Source organism: Achroia grisella, unplaced genomic scaffold, assembly GCF_030625045.1.
Source record: "Achroia grisella isolate CSIRO2021 unplaced genomic scaffold, CSIRO_AGI_Agris_v1 utg170, whole genome shotgun sequence".
Taxonomy (NCBI): Eukaryota; Metazoa; Arthropoda; class Insecta; order Lepidoptera; family Pyralidae; genus Achroia; species Achroia grisella.
This window is the reverse complement of record NW_026712672.1, coordinates 71,322-88,874: the sequence shown is the minus strand read 5'-3', so window position 1 is coordinate 88,874 and position 17,553 is coordinate 71,322. Positions and strand designations below refer to the sequence as shown.

The window sequence follows — 17,553 nt, the reverse complement described above, 5'->3', positions numbered from 1 at the left end:
TGGCGTTCTCTTGGTTTTGGTTTCTATGGTTGGCGTAGCATAAAAAAGAATCTGAACGAATTAAGAAACCTACTTAAATTAAAGCTAATTTTAACCAATAGAGGAGTCATAATCTCTAATATAAATTCTGATTTTTTTATAACTTTAAATAAGTATAAATAATATTTATATCGAATGAAACGAACATAATTACAACATGGAAAACGATGTCTTAGATGGATTAAGCGATTTGGGGTAAGTTTATTGTGTATAAAATTTGCTTTTAATTTACTAAATACATATTTCTTTTGAATTATATCTCTGTATTTATAAGTTTTACCATTTGAAAGGTTTACTATGAGGTTATTACTTGGAGGTTATATTAAACAGCTGTACCATAATTCAATTACATTTATTTCTAAAAGTAATCACATTTTGAAGGTCTAGGATGTTTTAAACATTACTAGACTTATTTCTTCAATAATTTTATTAATAAACTTAACTATATATATGCAGGTATCATATATTGATTTTTTCGTAATTGCCGGATCAAATTTGATAACCTATGAGGTCTCGCGTCGGTGTTATAATTGAATAGACATTGATTATACCCCTTTTTAACAAGTGTTATCGTACTGTTTGATGATACATATCAATATAATGTGAAATGATAAATATATACCTTTTTTCTCAAGTCCTAGGGGGTACAGGATTGGGGTGTGGCTAGGGGTCCATATGTAGCAGGTTTTTTTTGGTTATTATAACCAAGCACAATTCACACAGATCTATGTAGTTCCAAACTAAGCATATCTTATATTGTGGGTACTAAAGTACTGATTGAAATACTTAAAACTTTTTTGTAAACTATAGGAATAGTAAACCAATAGACTAATACAAACATTTGCATTCATGAATACAAATGTTTGTATTATGCATATATTCAACCCATAATCAACTATAGTGGTGTGCTAGACTACTAAGGTCAGGGGCTACATGGAGATTGGTCTGAACTGGCATATTGCTAGCAATTTAACTACTATTCTTCAATATTGACAACAACACTTCTTCTTTCTTAAAGATGTATGTGTCAATAAAGCAGTAACAAGCCTGAAGCCTTATGAAGATTATTGTAAAAAAAACTGTTTTTCCTCTTAGAATAAGAATTGTATCCCTGTAATGGATATTATCATTTCACTACATAAATTAAAAATGAGTTACATAGAGTTACAAAGCAATAATTATATATACACTAGCTGGAATAAACAAACACTGTTTTGCCATATAAATTAAAATCTCTATTAAAAAATAGGGGTTTTCAATAGAAGGGTGAAAGTTTAGGGCTATTTGTATTTTTAATGCCATATTATAAAAAAAATTAAAAAAACCTTTATCACTTACGAAATATAGATAGTAGTTGATTCTTTAACCTCCTAAATATGCATATAAAATTTCATAAAAATTGGTCAAACCATATCTGAGTAGTATCTTGTGTCACAATATTGTGACACAAGAATTTTATATAGAATATATATTTTTTCTATAATTTTTTATATTAATTTTGTATAATAAAATTACATGTAAATTTCAAACAGTTATGAGGGCCCACTTCTGGATGAAGTGGCCTTCATGAAGGCCCTTGATGGTGGCCCCAAATCTCTGGAGTTCACTAAACTGATCCACATCCTGGCTGAGGAACTGAAGACACTATGCCACCTGGAGGAAACCATAAATGTGATGAATAATCCTGATGAATCTGTGTCCTTCTTGCTGGAGTTGAGTTCGTTTCTAAAAGAGCTTGGATGTCCATATAAAGCATTGGTTATAGGTAATTTATCACTGTTATTATGAATTTATTTTTTCTGGATGATAATGGAATGGTATGCCAGCCAGTCCTATTGGTATATACTGCTAAAGGTACCCCTGAAGGAGGCTAGAATAAGCATGAATGGTTTGTATTATGTAGCAACATTAGCTGTTAAAAGCTATGATAAGTAATATGTAAAATTTATTTTTTTAAGGATGTATTAAAAAAAATGACATGAAATTCTATTATTATCATAATGTCTATGTCCAATATACATAATAATGTAATATAATCAATATAATATTTACATACACATATATTGTATCTTGTAAAAGGGAAAGTAGATAGTTCAGCATTGAAATTTTAATATTATTTAAGACTGGCACTATATATATAGTTTTAATTTTTTTAGGCCATATGTCCTCTCGCCTGCAGTCAAAGGAGGATAGACTACTTTTATTAGACTATATGATATCAGAACTGATGGCAGCAAGAATGGTATCTACAATCAAGCCTAGTAAAAAGAAGGGTTCTGGAATGGAAATTGTTATGGTATTTTTTTTTATAAATATTGTATTATTATATAAATATAGTATTATTATATAAATATAGTAAGTAAGTACATACAATTGCCAATTTTGTTTGGATAAGAATCTCAGTGTTACCTAGTTTATGTAACTAGCTTTGTAAGCTGTATTTTGGCTGAATGGTGAGATAAGGTAGTGAAATTTCAGCATGATAACATGATGACCATAATTTTTATATATATACATATATAAGAGATGGTTATTTTATAACTTTATAATGTAGCAATTTTATTTGAAAAGAGTTTGATATAGAACACTCGTGTTTACCTGCGTGAACAGTATACGCTGGTGAGGCACCAGGATTATGGTATGAGATGTCTCAATAGATGGGTCAGTTGTGATATGGTCACTAGTAATCAATCATGATAATTGTTATAGGAGACTGCATGGAGGTGGTCTTATGGATTGCTAGCGATGGGTCACTAAAAACTTTCAAATGGTATTATACATTTGAAATATAGAGTGGAGTTTCTTTATTTTTGACCCCAGCTACTTTCCAAATGCTCAGTAAATTTTACTTTTTATAGGTGTCTGAATAAACCTACCTATACAAATACAGATTTTTTTATTAAGGTAAATTATAAATGTAAGTTGGACTCCATTTTTCGCAATCTCTCATCTGGGCAGTTGTGCCTGTAATATTTATTTAACTTGTGAAATGTTTTGTTATTTCAGCAAGAATCGCCAACAGCCAAGGATCTGAAGGAAATATTGATCTCTCTTAAATTTAATAAACCGCCTCCAAACATCACACCAGAGATGTTGTTCTCTAAATTAGAGGCAAAGCTGAAGGATACAATACAGAAAGAAGGTATCTATAATTTTGTTTGAAAGTTTTTTTTTACTACTGTATTTACTACCCTGAATTACGATAAAGAGATCTGAGTTTCTGAAAAATTACGGGATCTTACCACGTTGTATATTTATTGAGTTTCCGATATTTCGGCAGTGTTTCAACCGCCATGATCACGGATAAACTCAATTTATATTGCTGACTGACTCCAGTTTTAACACCTATATTAAACAATATACCGAGAGTTAGCAGTAGACTCGCTCCGGTAGATTAAAAATATACCGAAATTTTCATTCATCACAACATCGACAGTTGACTCTGACTACCCCATCTGAAATAACAGGCGTTATATAACATACCCAGGTATGTTTCATTATAATTTTCTTTGCATTTTTAGGTGATCAACTAGTCGGCAAACCATTATACAATAAATCAATAACAGAGAAAGACTGGAAGAAACTAGAGACAGACTACACAGAAATGTTCGAGGAGTACCGCCTGAGAAGAGAAACACTCATCACCAGGCTTGAATGCACCATACAGAGTTTTGAGGTACAGTAACTATTTACCAGAAATAGTGTTACAGTCGTCTGGGAATCCTCGTACATATTATTTACACATTTTACGTGTACTTATTTTTTACATCAGAAAGATTTTAGAGAAAGCCTGACTGACTTTTAAAAAAGAAACTGATATATGGACGTGAGAATTTTCGAATGACTATTAGGGTGCTTTTTCGATATTAAGTCAAAATAAGTTAAAAAATTGCAGTGTTTGGTTAATAAGTTTTTACCGTATTTTACAATATTTTTTGTCAAACTTAAAAATGTAAACCAAATATTTGTTTTTTGCAGTTTTCACATAAAAGTAATTTAAAAAGAGTATAAATACAAAAGTTTATTATCTACGACTTTGAATTTAAATTTTTTACATAGAATTTGTAGTTTTGCCGGAAATCGAGATAAACTGTTTGTACCCTTTAAATCCGATCCATACACTTCCCTACCGCAGTTTTTTTTGTACTTCTTACTTTAGTTCGCAATAACGAGTTTCTTTTTATTATAAAAAAAGTTATCACTAGTATATCCATTTATTGCATCACTAATTAAAATCTTTCTATACATTCTATTGTTTACAGTGGTCTGACCGCTTGAAGTCTAAAAAGGATGACATCCAATCCACCTACCGTCCGAAACGGGAGCACCTCAAGGTGAAACCGGATGTGAAGCTGTCCGACTTCCTGGCCGCCCGGACGACGTTGTTACAAGTCGAGAAGACTTCCAGCGCTAGTGTCCGGAAGAATACCCAGAGTGATGTCAACAAAGTCATTATAGGACAGGTAAGTAATTATAGGACAGAGTCATTAAGTAAATCGCCATACTAGCCTCGCTGGTCTAGCCGTTTAGCATACCACTTCACTTCAATTAGTAGCGGGCTCGATTGCTCGTACGGTACAAACTTTGTATTAATAACCATGTTTGTTTGTATCGGTATGGGTGTTTCTATGAATAAGCGACACTCGACAACCGATACAAATACATAATTTGTATCGGTTGTCTAGTACAGTTCTATCATCATCTCAAATCTCATTACGATCTGTTCAGCTCTTAGTGTACGGGTAACAAACACACAGACATATAATTTAATTTCAGTCAATCATTTATAATGTGAGATAATATTATAATTTCAGTATACCTGTAGTCGAGTCGAGTATGTTATTCATAACCTTTTTCAGATATTGCATTAATTATGTTACATTAGGAAGGGAAATATATCAAAACAATATGTTTTTTGTAGGTTCCAGATAGAGGTGGACGGCCGAATGAACAACAGCCACCACCGCCGGAAATGCCATCATGGCAGCAAAGAACCGCTCCGCAAGTATGTATTGTGTCAACTGGACAGTCTCCAATCAAAATCTTAAATCCAATCTTAATCTCCAATCAAAAGCGAATAGCCTTTCACGCAGGAAATAAAATGTATGTAAATGTAGACAAAGAGAACGAGAAATACCGCGCGTGCCGGTAGCTTGCGCTATCCGCGCTGTTCAATTGTGCTTTAACACCTTTTTTTTAATAATACGTGACTTTTCACGAAAATAATAAATAAATTTTAATTATAGGGCGGACGCGGCGGTGGCAGAGGGGGTCGCGGTGGTGGCGGTTTTGGGGGTGGCGGGGGGCGCGGCGGGCCCCCTGGGGGACACAATGGACCTTCCGGGGGTCGCGGTGGCCGGGTACAAGGAGGATACAACCAGTCGTCTGGGGAGCAGGCCAGGTGAGTTATAGGTTGGGGGGCTATTCTACATGACGACTTCGGTGGTCTAACGGTTTAGTACACCGCTATACTTCCGATGGTCGCGGGTTCGATTCCTCGCACGGTGCAAACATATGTAGTCATGAGTATGATTATTTGTATCGGTCTGGGTTTTTTCTATGTATATTACGTATACATAGAAAAAACTATATAAATATATATTTGTAATTACAAGCTCTCCTTACTATGCGACTAGATAGCGCTGTGTTAATTATCCAGGGGTCTATATTATTTATTTATTCTATTTGGACTAGATAACCCTCTTAAATTACATACATAGATGTTTAATTATCAATATTGAATCCTCAGGCCCCAAACTAGTCCAGCCGGCTTTAACCAAAGCTCGCGAAACTACCAGACATATGAAGTACCGCCGGGCGGTTATAATCAATATGAAAGGAAAAACGGCCACGGGCACAGCAACCAGAGCGGTGGTTACGACAGTATGGGCAACTACAATCAGTATAATCAAGGTTTGTAAAATAATTTGACTGACTCAGTGGTCTAGTGCGTTATTTATGGATGATAATGGAATGTGCACCCGCCTGCGCTAACGGCTTACGCTGGCGGGGCACCAGTAGAGAATGACAGGATGAGCATGACGTCCGGTCAGTTAGCCCAACACGATAAATTCACCAAGAATTTATCTCTCTCTTTAGTTGTTGATACCACACGACTCCCGTTTTTCCCGAATCTACTTATATACTGTGTGTTGGTCTACCTCTTCTCTTTTCTTCTTTTTCCCTTCGATATTTTTTTTAATAAGTTCATCGTGTCGTATAAATTGCCCCAACCTCCCACTAATTGGTGGTTTGTATTCACACACTTAAACTTAAAAATGTAAAGTAATAATAAAATTATTTAAAAGAGCAACACGCAAGTTTCTTGCTCGTTCTTCTTGTGATGAGACAGCTTTTTGAATGAGCGGTAGATTAAAAAAATGTAATGACTATTCAAAAGTGCTTCAATGTAAGTTTATTTGAATAAATGATTTTCTATTCTATTCTATTCCAAAAGTTTCCCCCTCCTATTGAAATTTAAATTCAGAATATCTTTATTCATGTAGGTCTATTACAAACTCCTATCATATGTCAAGTCTAGCGTCAATAACATTTATGATTTGTCTCTTTTCTTTAACCCTATGCTACTGCATAGGGTTAAAGAAAAGAAACAAATCTCCTCATGACCTTATATTTACTAATTCAAAATATATTATGTTGAAGGTGGAAGTGGCGGGAATAGTGGGGGTTACAACAAAGGATACCAAACTCAAGGTTACAGTCAAGGATACAGCCAAGGTCAAAGTCAAGATTACAATCAAGGTCAAGGGTATCAGAGCCAAGGGTATTACCAGCACGATGACCGGGACCGACGAGGTCGAGGGGGCTATCGGGGACGTCGCTGATATTTACTTAGCATGCTGTATTAATTGCAGTATCATACTCATACTCAGCTACGGATCATTTATTTCTAGGCTGGCCAAAAACTAAAATGCCGCCCCCTCTAAAAACTTACCCGTTTCACCCCCTCCATCCAACTTGTTTGCAATATACATATTAACATACAATTTGTCCAATTAGTATTGCTGTTAATTATTGTGGCTTTATTAATAGCTGTATCGTTATTTTCAAATTTAACACAACAATTTACTTGACGTCTCTCTGTTAGTAGTCAATTTGTTAAAGGTGCGTTAATGACAAGTTATATATTCATCTGCCAAGTTTGAATTAGCCGCCCCCAGAACTTGCTGCCCCCTAAGATCCGAGGCTGTATTCTGAATTATCCAGATAATTAACAATAATGCAGGACATACAAGTAAAGCCAATATAGCTTCCATTCAAATTATTGTAAGAAAGAGTTACTATTTCATTAAGTAATATAAAATTCATAATTAATATTTTTATGAACAAGTCTGCTCTGGAGTCTAATCTCAATATTTAGATTTAATTTATCTCATCCACACTGCTTTACTTTTGATGTAGCGGGTTCGATTCCTCGCACGGTGTAAACGTTTGTATTCATATGATTGCGTGTATCAATTTGTTTTCTCTATATATATTATGTACGTATTAAAAAAATTCTAGATGGGGCTGTGTCCTGTGTTATTATGATTATTACTGTTTTTTTAAGCGTAATCAGGACAAAACTGATTAAATTAATAACAATATTATTATTATAATTATTTATCATTTCAATTATTACGAAATATGAAATTAATTCGTTCGTATTGTAATTCAAGAATATAAAATGTGCGAAACCTCGTAATCCAATTTTATTATATCGGAATTAGTTTCCAGAGTAGTCTAACAGATTACATGTATTGATCAACTAATTTATTTTGATGTTCGTAGTTTAAATATTATGTGTTTATAGCGTGATCTGCTTTTATATTTATTTTCAATCCTTTTTTTTATTGTTCCCGCTAAAATTAAAAAAAACTTGGTTATAATGTAATAATGATGATATTATACGCTTAGTTGTAGTTTTTATTACACATCCTTATAAAATACTGCATGTATTTGTAAATTTGCATGGAATTCACGCATAATTTTGGATTTCCAAGCTTACGTGGTGTCACGTATAAATTAGCGAATTATATGTTAATAAAGAATCAAGTTAACAATTTATTTGGTGTTTTTCTATCTGATTGTAGTATTTGTGCATTAATTACACTGTATTGTGCTGTTGTGTGTGTGTGTATGTGAAGTGTAGAAATGAAAAGTACAAAATATGAATGTAGGAAAATAGTATAGTGGCAACAGACATTTTGGTTTGATGAAGTAACGCAGTTGCATTAGTTTTGACAGTTAGAAAGTGAAGGGTTTGCGATTATGTATCATTTGATGGTGGGAATTGCAAAACGAATTTTAAAGTTTGCATGTGTGAATGTCAAATCTATACTTATTATACTTTATAATATATGAAGTAACCACTGAACAGATTTCACGAATTCTTTCACTGTTTAAATAATGTAAGCTACATAATTGTAGGGTGATAAAGCTATATATTATATTAATATATACAATATTTTCACTAGCGATGGTTTTAAAATAGGCAACTGCAACTGCGTTACATAATCATTAACGTGGGTAAAGGAAATCGGTTTGGTTGTTAATGCCACAATACAAATCAAATACTTGAAATTAAAGGATAAGAGGCATGACATCTTAGTTCCCTGAAATGGCAACATAGTCGTCAATATCACATGATAACGTGATGTCCGTAGTGCTGTTCATGTATATGCGACGGTTTAGCACTTACCATCAGGTGGGCTCCACCCGTCAACATGTTTGCCATTTTTTATCATCATTCTTATGTACATACATAAGAAAAGTAACAATTACTTAATTTTTGTTACGCAATTGCTAATAATGTTCAATGATAACAGATTATGTCGTTTTTATATGTATTATTTTACTATCAGTTCTAAGTTATATTTTATCGAGTGAGGTGTTATTTTGCGGAAGTCCATTTCACGATTTACTGAATTATTTTGTTTAATTCCGCTACAATTACCTTGTGTGAGACGCCAAATATGTTCGGCGACCAAATCGTGACAACACTAAGCTTCCAAACCGTATTTTATATCTAATGATACCTCGTTAAGAGTAAACACGTGTGGCAAAATAGATGTATACTCAATAACGGTCAGAATTTGATAACCATTAGAGAAGATAATAACGGTAGTCAAATGTCCGCACTGAATATATTTAGCGGTGTCACATGCTAATTGTAGCGGAATTAAACAAAATAATATAAATCCATTAAGTAGTGTAAGTAGAATTGTACGTTAGATTAATTATGTAAACCTGTTATCAACAAGTCTCGTATGAAATAAAATAGAATGTTCAATTTACAAATTATAAGTACCATAGACAATTTCACTGTAGAAATTGCTATCAATAGAACTTGGCGAACTCGTCTGTTTTAATGCTACATTTGAAAGTTATAATAACAGTGATACATAATGGGGTAGCAGTTTCAAATAATATGAGCCTTCTTACATCAAAGGTTTGCATCTACACTATTTAACGATTTTTTAATGTTGTAATAAATTTAAAAAAACTAAGTTTTTTAATAAAAAGTGCTCTTTTTTATACATTTTATCATAGCATATATAGCACAAAAATGTACGACTAAGACAATTATGAATACTCCATATTTTGCTTTTGAAATTTCCAAACATTTTCACCATTTAATCCAATCATAAACTAAATTATTAGTATTAGTCTTCAATGTTATCCCCTAGACCTAAAACCGAGTGCTTGCGACGATATAGATTGATCAATCTGATTGTGATTAGAATGATTCAGTCAGTAAATTAATTAGTCTATGCCTTCGTTGGCACTCACATCTATCTACCTACTCACCTATCTATATTCTGCTATTTTTTGCATTTTGGTAAAGATGCTATTAGGGTCTTTTTCTGTGAAATTAGTAATTTAAAACTAACAATGTATGCTAATATTATAATAAGAGAAATTTGTGAGTCAAATTAATAAATCATGTAGGACATTTTTATCACTTATGCATATTATTGTTTTTTACTATGGGTTGTAGAATCCAGCACGTTTGGAGATCGGATGTAGTTTATAGAGTCGTCTTCGTGAGTACTTCAGTGTCAATGATTTCAGTCGTCACCTTGCTTCGTAAGCCGTATTTCGTTTCTAGGATCAGATTAGGTAGTGAAATTACAATGAGAGCAATTTTATTCCTCTGGAATGACAATGCATGATTAGTATCACAGGTGTAACATTATAATATCAGGTTTTGTATTGCTGCTTATGTATATAGGCGACGGTTACCACTTACCATCAGGTGAGCCGCTAGCTTGTAAAAATGTTGGCTCTGAAGACCTGTATTTTTGCTTAGTTGAGAACTGCCAAGAAACTTAATTGTTACATTTGTTATTTGGGTTTCTATAGTTATACATAGGTATCATAGATTTATTTACCATCTGTTACATAATTTATTTATATGTATCATTTTGATCTGGCTTTGTTAATCAGGATGAGTCTGGCCTTTGGCCTTTAATCCATATGATATTTATGCCTTGTATTAAGTTTGCTTTTGCTATTTGTTAAGACATAAAGACTCATTTATAATATTAGTTAGCATTGTCTCTGAAATTAGTATAAACAGTTAGTATATAATAAAATGTAACTGGTTGTTGTCTGTACATGGGAGATATATGAGAAAAACTATATAAGAACTTAAAACAATGACTGTTATTTTTTTTCTATTCGGTTTTGGGTGTTATTCTCAGAAAGACAACCGATTTGAGAGTGGTTTTATATGTTAGGCTGCTGTGTTGTGGAAAGCCTCACTTAAAATTTAGTATTTATTTTATACGGATAAAACGGGCATGAAGTTGCGGACTCAGCTAGCGCTTCATAAGGTGGGTGGACCATGGAAGGCCAAACAAAGCGCATCAAGGTGTGAGAGGATTCTTAATTTCACGATATAACATTTCAATTTCATATCTGAGTATTAAAACATGGTATTTGAACGCCAAAGAAATGTCCTGTGACGTAATATATATGTGGTCCTAGTGCCCTTCCATGGTCCACCAAACCTAATTGATATGAAAAAGCATTCTAGTGATACCGAACTGTACTGTTGTTTCGTACTAGACGCTGACTTTTATTTAGTTACCAGTACCGGATTTGCTTAGTAGCCAATGTTATAGGTCCCATGTATTAACGGGCATTGTCTGAACCTATCCTAAAAATAAAATAAAAAATTTTTTTTAGTTTGCAAAAAGTCTAAACTAGATTCAAGATTGGTCGTTTGGGGGTGCTCTTTTTTTAAAACCTAATAAGATAATACATGGATTTTGATTTAAAAATTTAGTTTTGTTTGAACAAAATCTAAATCAGGTATAACACTGGACGTTTGTTTGCTCTTTTTTAAACCTAAATTTCGAAACTAAGTTATGTACTATTTAAAAGTATGCTACAGCCCCTGGCTTAATCCGGCACTGTTAGCTATTAAAAGCATATAGAATATAAATATAGCTCAATATATTTTTAGATTTAATAGCGTATATAAAAGTTGTCTTAATATTTTTTTCGGCGAATAAGTATTTAGTGAAAATTGTTATTTATACAATAATCGATATGACTTACAAGCAATATCAGATTTTAAAGACTTAATAAAATCCCTATATCACACAATGTCTTTTATTTGATCCAATTTTTACAAAGTCACTACAGATTACTTTGTAAAAAGACGTCTTAAGCATCTTTGTTTTCCTATTTCAGAAACAAGCTTCTCAACATTACAACAAAAATTTCAGATACAGCTTTAACAATTGAGTGTAAAAATAAAGTTATGCATTGTATTATCCAAAATACTACATGTACTTGTTGCCATACATGTTTGTGAGGAGATATAAATATTATTATTATTATTTCAGCTATCAAGAGTCTTGCTATGTGCTTACAGAAATTTCACTACTTTACCTCAACCGTAACTGCTTAGTTTAGGTTAAAGGTTGAGATAAAATAGTAAAATTATAGGATGAGAGACATCATATCTCAGCCTTCCAGAAGTGTAAAGCATTCAGGGTTATTAAGGGTGTCATGATAAACTGATGTCCGTAATATCACAGATAACAGAATATGACATAGTAATATTATTCAGTGTAAATTGTCTAAAGAATTTTCCACTTCCACTCAAAATCTTCTTTTTACCGCCTCCTGGAGATTTTCTGAAACTTCTTGGTGATTTACTGACACCAGTTTATATTATGCGGAATTTTATATTTCTAAATTACTACTTTAGGCCACAAACCGAATTTAAACTATTTAGTATTACAAAAACATTTATATTTCATAATTAATATTATTACGAGTATATACACAATCTATTTACAAATCTTCAGTGCTCCATTTATAGGCCTCTTCCTCTTGCGCTTTCTTCTTGCTCTGTTGGGCGAAATATTTCTTTTCGTAACCATTTGATCTGTCTACACCGTCCCAACGGTAGCCTGGTCTTATATTGAAGCGGTTTGGGGGGAAACTGCCTTTGTATGACGGCATTTCTGTAAACAATATATTTACAGTTATATGCATTATCTATTTGAAAACAAACTAAAACCCATACAAATCTATGCCTTTATGTGGATGTTAACATAAAGGTGATAGGGCCAGCAGAAAAAATGGATTTTATATATTGATAAATATATGTGTGTGTGTGTGTGTCACACTACAAAATCTATGTATATGAATGCTCCCAAACTATCCAATTTGTGTTGCATTATACTACCTTTTGCAGTATGCTTTATAAACTTATTATGAATTACTATTTACGAATTATATATTAAAACCAAGTACTTATTGGTATTCTCTTCTATTACTATCGTCGATTTAATTTGTCGGCCTTAACATTAAATATCTCGACAGTTTGATTGAACTCCCCTTGCATTACTAACGTAGGTCGCAGGTATTATCCTCGCATATAACATATGTATATAACTATGTGTATTGGTATGCATAATATGCATATTAGTTGATCACTTATAAAAACTAACCTGGACCCAACTCTCCCCTTTCTCTCTTCTTCTGCTTGATATACTGCAACATTGGATCACCATCTCTTTCGATATGTTTGAGACTATCTTCTAAGTCGCGATCGTCTTTGTGCCGTGCGAGAGGCTTCGACGCCTCATGCAGGAACTCCTGCACACGTGATTCTTGTGCCTCAATTTGTTTTAAACTGTAAGTAGATAATAAAGCATTTAGTGATTATTATTAATCAGTGATATTACATCAGCTACCTGCCAATAAAAGTCCCGTCAAAATAGGTCCAAACATTTCAGAGATTAGCGGGAAGAAACAGACAGACTGAAAAAGAGTTTAAAAAATGTAATTTTGGTGTATGTACCGTATTTATATTCATATGCATGTATTTTTTAATTATTTCAATATTATAAACAGACAGTCCAAGATTACATAACTAATATACTTTATTACAAATAATTATGAACTTACCCTTTACTCCACTTTTTGTATTTTTCATCTAATTGTTTCTGCCTTTCAGCTTTTTCCCTCTGTTTTTGTCTATCTTCAGAAGTTTCTCTTTTAACTGGAATATTAATAAATTAATTACTTCAACATACTTTATCACATACTCGCATTTATTACTAAATAAAAAATCATAATTAACACAAAAAAGTAACACAGCAACGACAGATTGTTGCTTTGTTTCGACTTACAAATTTCAGTCAACAAGCAGCTTGCTATGTAAGATGTTTTTGATTTTTGAATTCGGTTAAAGGACTTAAAATAAAGCAGTTAAATGACATTAGTCCACAAAGGCGACACATGAGTGATGCAATGAGTGTTAGATGACATGATGTATGTGGTGCTGTTCCTGTAAATAGGCGCTTAATTCTTACCATCAGATGGGCTGTGAGTTTCCCATTAAAATTACATAAAAGTATTACTCACCTTTTCTAGAGACTACTTGAGCATTCCTTCCAGATACATCATCAGCCATTCTATTGAATGCTTCATCTTCTTTTCTCCTGAATTGTTCATTTTCCTCTTTCAATTGCTTTGCATTCTGCAATCCTGCCATCTTTCCTTCTAATGTTCTCGCCATTTTTTTATTGGTTGGAGGTGGACTGTTACTAGTTCTTCTATATCTTTCTCTCATAGAATTCTTATCTTTTCTTGGGGGTGACAGATCAGAATCACTATCTTTCCTTCTACGATTGATGTCAGGTGAATGTTTCCTATATTTATTAGGAGGTGATTGTGATCTTTGTCTTCTATTTTTCCTAGGTGGTGATAAATCAGTATCAGAATCTTCATAAGATTTCTTGTTGTTTTTCTTATTACTATTTCGATATTTATCATTCCTAGGTCTTTCAGGTGATTGTTTTCTTTTTCTTGGTGGTGAAATATCAGAATCTGGTGATTTAGGTCTACGTTTCGGGGAATGTTTTCTGGATGTTCTAGATGGAGAACGATTAGAATCATAAGTCTTTTGTTTTCCAGATTTCTGCTGCTTTCTTGGAGGTGAAACATCTGAATCTGATTGTCTTTTATACAGTGGAGGTGACCGAGATCTTCTCTTGGGTGATGAATTGTGTCTTCTCTCAGTATCTTCAGCATCACCCCATCTACTTGGTTTTCTTGGTTTTTTAATATCTTTTGTACTCTGTACATTTTGTTTTCTAGGTGGTGACAAATCAGAATCATATTCTTTTCTGTTTTCCGATTTAGTTTTCTTTGACGGTGCTTCTCTCCCTTTTCTAGGTGGACTAAAGTCACTATCACAATGATTTTGGTGCTTTTTAGCAGATGAAGTATGTTTTTGACCATCTTTTTCTGTTTTTCTAGGTGGTGACAGATCTGAATCATTTTTCTTTTCATCTTCTGAATCACTGTACATTTTCCCAAATATAATCTCATTCTCTTTTTCTGTTTCTTTGACATCCCTTTTTATTTCTTGTATTTGCAATTTGCTATTGAAACCATCATCCTGAAAAATATGCATATATTAAAAATTACTTTTTAGATCAATAATCATGAGAAAATAGGTTCATTGTGAGCAAATATATGACGGTGAAATTATGACAATGAGACAGACTAATTGCAAAAAAAAAAAGGCTGAAATTCTTCTCTTATAGTATTTTAGTTCTAGTAGTATTGTTATTTATGTGTAAGTAGCATGATTCTCTTTATAATTTTAATTCACTAGGTTGCCTTTCATAAAATTGTTGTTAAAAAAAGTATTATAGGATAGTTTTATACCTGACTGACAACTTTCCATTTTGAATTGGTCTTGAATTGCTCCAACTTCTTCAGCTCCTCTGGTCTATCATCAATGATTCCAGCTATTTGTGGTGCATCCTCGCCTTCATCTAGTATATCAAGTTCATCACCATCAAGAGGTCTTAATTTGGTTAAATCTAAATCATCATCTATGATTCTGAAACTGATAATATTAATACAATTATAAAGTGCAGTTCATAGGCATGAAAAATGTATGTAACATTAGAAAATATTGTAAATGATAATAATTTGCAACTGGAAACTATGCTGGTTACACCTCACAAATTATTTATAAGTTTTTAAAGAAAGAATGTATTTTACCATACACTTGTCACCCAAACATTAAAGCTTAAATTATTTAGATCATACTCTGATTTATATGAAACTAACTCATTTAAGCAGTGACATTGGCAACATAGATTCATTTACTACTATATAGTTTATTATTTGATGGTGCTTTGTTCGATTCCTCACATGGACCGGAAACAATCATGATATGATTGTTTGTATAGGTCTGGGTGCTTTCTATGTAATATATTTATTTACAAAAAAAATGTATTCATGTATTTATGTCAGTTGTCTAGCACACATAACACAAGCTACGCTTATCTTGTGACTAGATGGTGCTGTGTAAATTGTTCTGGGATATTTATTATTGACAAAAATTTCTTTATTTATGCAATTTGGTCTCACTAAACTAAATTTCATGTTCTAAATAATGTATCATTATTTAGAACATGAAATTTGTTCTGTCATATTACAACTTAACACATACAACTGTTACAACTTTAAAACACTGGAAAATTGTGAGCAATTACATTTTATACATAAAGCAGAGATAAAATGAGAGCTTGGAAGGGGATTGTTAATACTATGGACTAACAACCACATGGAACCCATCATCAACATCATCAGTTCACTATCGGGTCAGTTTCCCTATCATGTAAAATTTATGGTGAATTTACTAAGATAGGGAAACTGATCCGACTTCATGCTCATCTTATCATCTTCCATTGTTGCCCCACCCACATAAACAGTTAGCGCAGGTGGATGCACCATTCGATTTTAACATACATAAATAAAAAACAGAATGCAGAGTCAATATAATTATTAAGATATTGTTCTAGTAATTAGCTAGTACGGTAGCTATGTGTATGGTTGCGAGGTAGATTCAATATAATGAATAAAACAGTAATTAATCTAAAAAATATATAACAGATATGAAAACCCTGTATTTATTAGTATGCGGAAAAGATCTAATATGGATTGTATATTTACCCTTTGCCTTTAACAACTTTCTTCTTCTTTTTCTTTTTGTCTCCAGATGGACCGCTAAGATATTTTTGTAAATACGCCTTCTGATCTATCTTCGCAGTCATTATATTTATTCACTTATTACAGTAAAATATATCAATTTTACAATGTGTTTTAAGTTACTAAAATAAAAAAGTTATAATCACATTAATGTGTTCAATAAAAAATTAAATTATACGAATTGTAGAAATAAAGAAAACTAGGCATTATTAATTGAACAATATAAAATACAAATTAAAAATTAATTGAAGTAAACGCGTTATTGAATTTTTATTTTTTGCAACAGTTTTGACATTGATGGATTACAGATAATAGAGAAATTGACGTTAATATTTTGACAATTAGAATGTACCAGTGACATTGACTTTAAAGATGTGTTAGATGAATTATTCGCAGCACGACTAGGCTGTATGGTATTGAGTCCTTTTGCCTTTCCCTGAGATGGGATAAACCGAAGAAAACATTTTTTTTTGCAGCAGTAAATTTTATACCTAAAAGAAAGACATGGTATGTAACTCATAAAGCAAAGAAAATCTGGATTTATTATAAAATCATTCAAGACTCTCCGCTTTGAATGACTTTTAATGGATTATTAGGTATATAAATTATATTATAGGTATGGTATGGAAATGTATGCTTTATGTAAGTGAAATCAATGAGCAAATAGTAACTATAATAGTGGAATCGCGTTCTTAATATATTATAATTCTCCGAACAGCTATCGACAATAGAACGCCCTGAGCCGAGGTTCTAACGTCAGGCAGAAGTTGCCTTTTAACCACTCCATAAGTCATTTCGTGGGTTTGGAGTGACATCTGCACTTACATCGGTGAAGCTACAAAGACCAGCTGCGGCTAACAGCGGTAGAATAAGTAGTTTGAAAAATCTTTATTTCGGTTCTTTTTCAAAGCAACCTGCTTGGCGGCTGAAATAGATGAGACATTGGTACGTAAATGGTTTAAAATAAGCTAGTTT

General features: G+C 32.7%; 2 protein-coding genes across 2 annotated transcripts; one reads left to right on the top strand and one right to left on the bottom strand.

Annotated features, from left to right (window-relative positions):
• On the top strand, window positions 1–6,978 carry LOC131841435 (protein FAM98A). The gene is made up of 10 exons (XM_059189751.1): window positions 1–234; window positions 1,572–1,804; window positions 2,196–2,335; window positions 3,046–3,181; window positions 3,561–3,715; window positions 4,302–4,502; window positions 4,961–5,044; window positions 5,286–5,440; window positions 5,789–5,952; window positions 6,703–6,978. The coding sequence occupies exons 1-10, from the start codon at window positions 197–199 to the stop codon at window positions 6,882–6,884; spliced, it is 1,488 nt and encodes a 495-aa protein (XP_059045734.1). The 5' UTR covers window positions 1–196; the 3' UTR covers window positions 6,885–6,978.
• Window positions 6,979–12,336: 5,358 nt separating this feature from the next.
• LOC131841449 (BUD13 homolog) lies at window positions 12,337–16,707 on the bottom strand. The gene is made up of 6 exons (XM_059189770.1): window positions 16,543–16,707; window positions 15,244–15,427; window positions 13,933–14,971; window positions 13,474–13,567; window positions 13,014–13,198; window positions 12,337–12,524 (listed from the first exon to the last, which is right to left on the bottom strand). Exons 1-6 carry the CDS (start codon window positions 16,641–16,643, stop codon window positions 12,352–12,354), a joined length of 1,776 nt encoding a protein of 591 aa, XP_059045753.1. The 5' UTR covers window positions 16,644–16,707; the 3' UTR covers window positions 12,337–12,351.
• Between the last annotated feature and the right edge of the window lie 846 nt (window positions 16,708–17,553).

Bases quoted from the DNA above. Each gene is read 5' to 3' on its own strand.
- LOC131841435 (XM_059189751.1), top strand. From the start codon at position 197: ATGGAAAACGATGTCTTAGATGGATTAAGCGATTTGGG. The intron at 235-1,571 runs GTAAGTTTATTG...AATTTCAAACAG, and splicing joins GATGGATTAAGCGATTTGGG to TTATGAGGGCCCACTTCTGG. The intron at 5,441-5,788 runs GTGAGTTATAGG...TTGAATCCTCAG, and splicing joins TCGTCTGGGGAGCAGGCCAG to GCCCCAAACTAGTCCAGCCG.
- LOC131841449 (XM_059189770.1), bottom strand. From the start codon at position 16,643: ATGACTGCGAAGATAGATCAGAAGGCGTATTTACAAAAATATCTTAGC. The intron at 13,568-13,932 runs GTGAGTAATACT...TTAATATTCCAG, and splicing joins TCAAGTAGTCTCTAGAAAAG to TTAAAAGAGAAACTTCTGAA. The intron at 12,525-13,013 runs GTTAGTTTTTAT...TATTGTTTACAG, and splicing joins AAGGGGAGAGTTGGGTCCAG to AAATGCCGTCATACAAAGGC.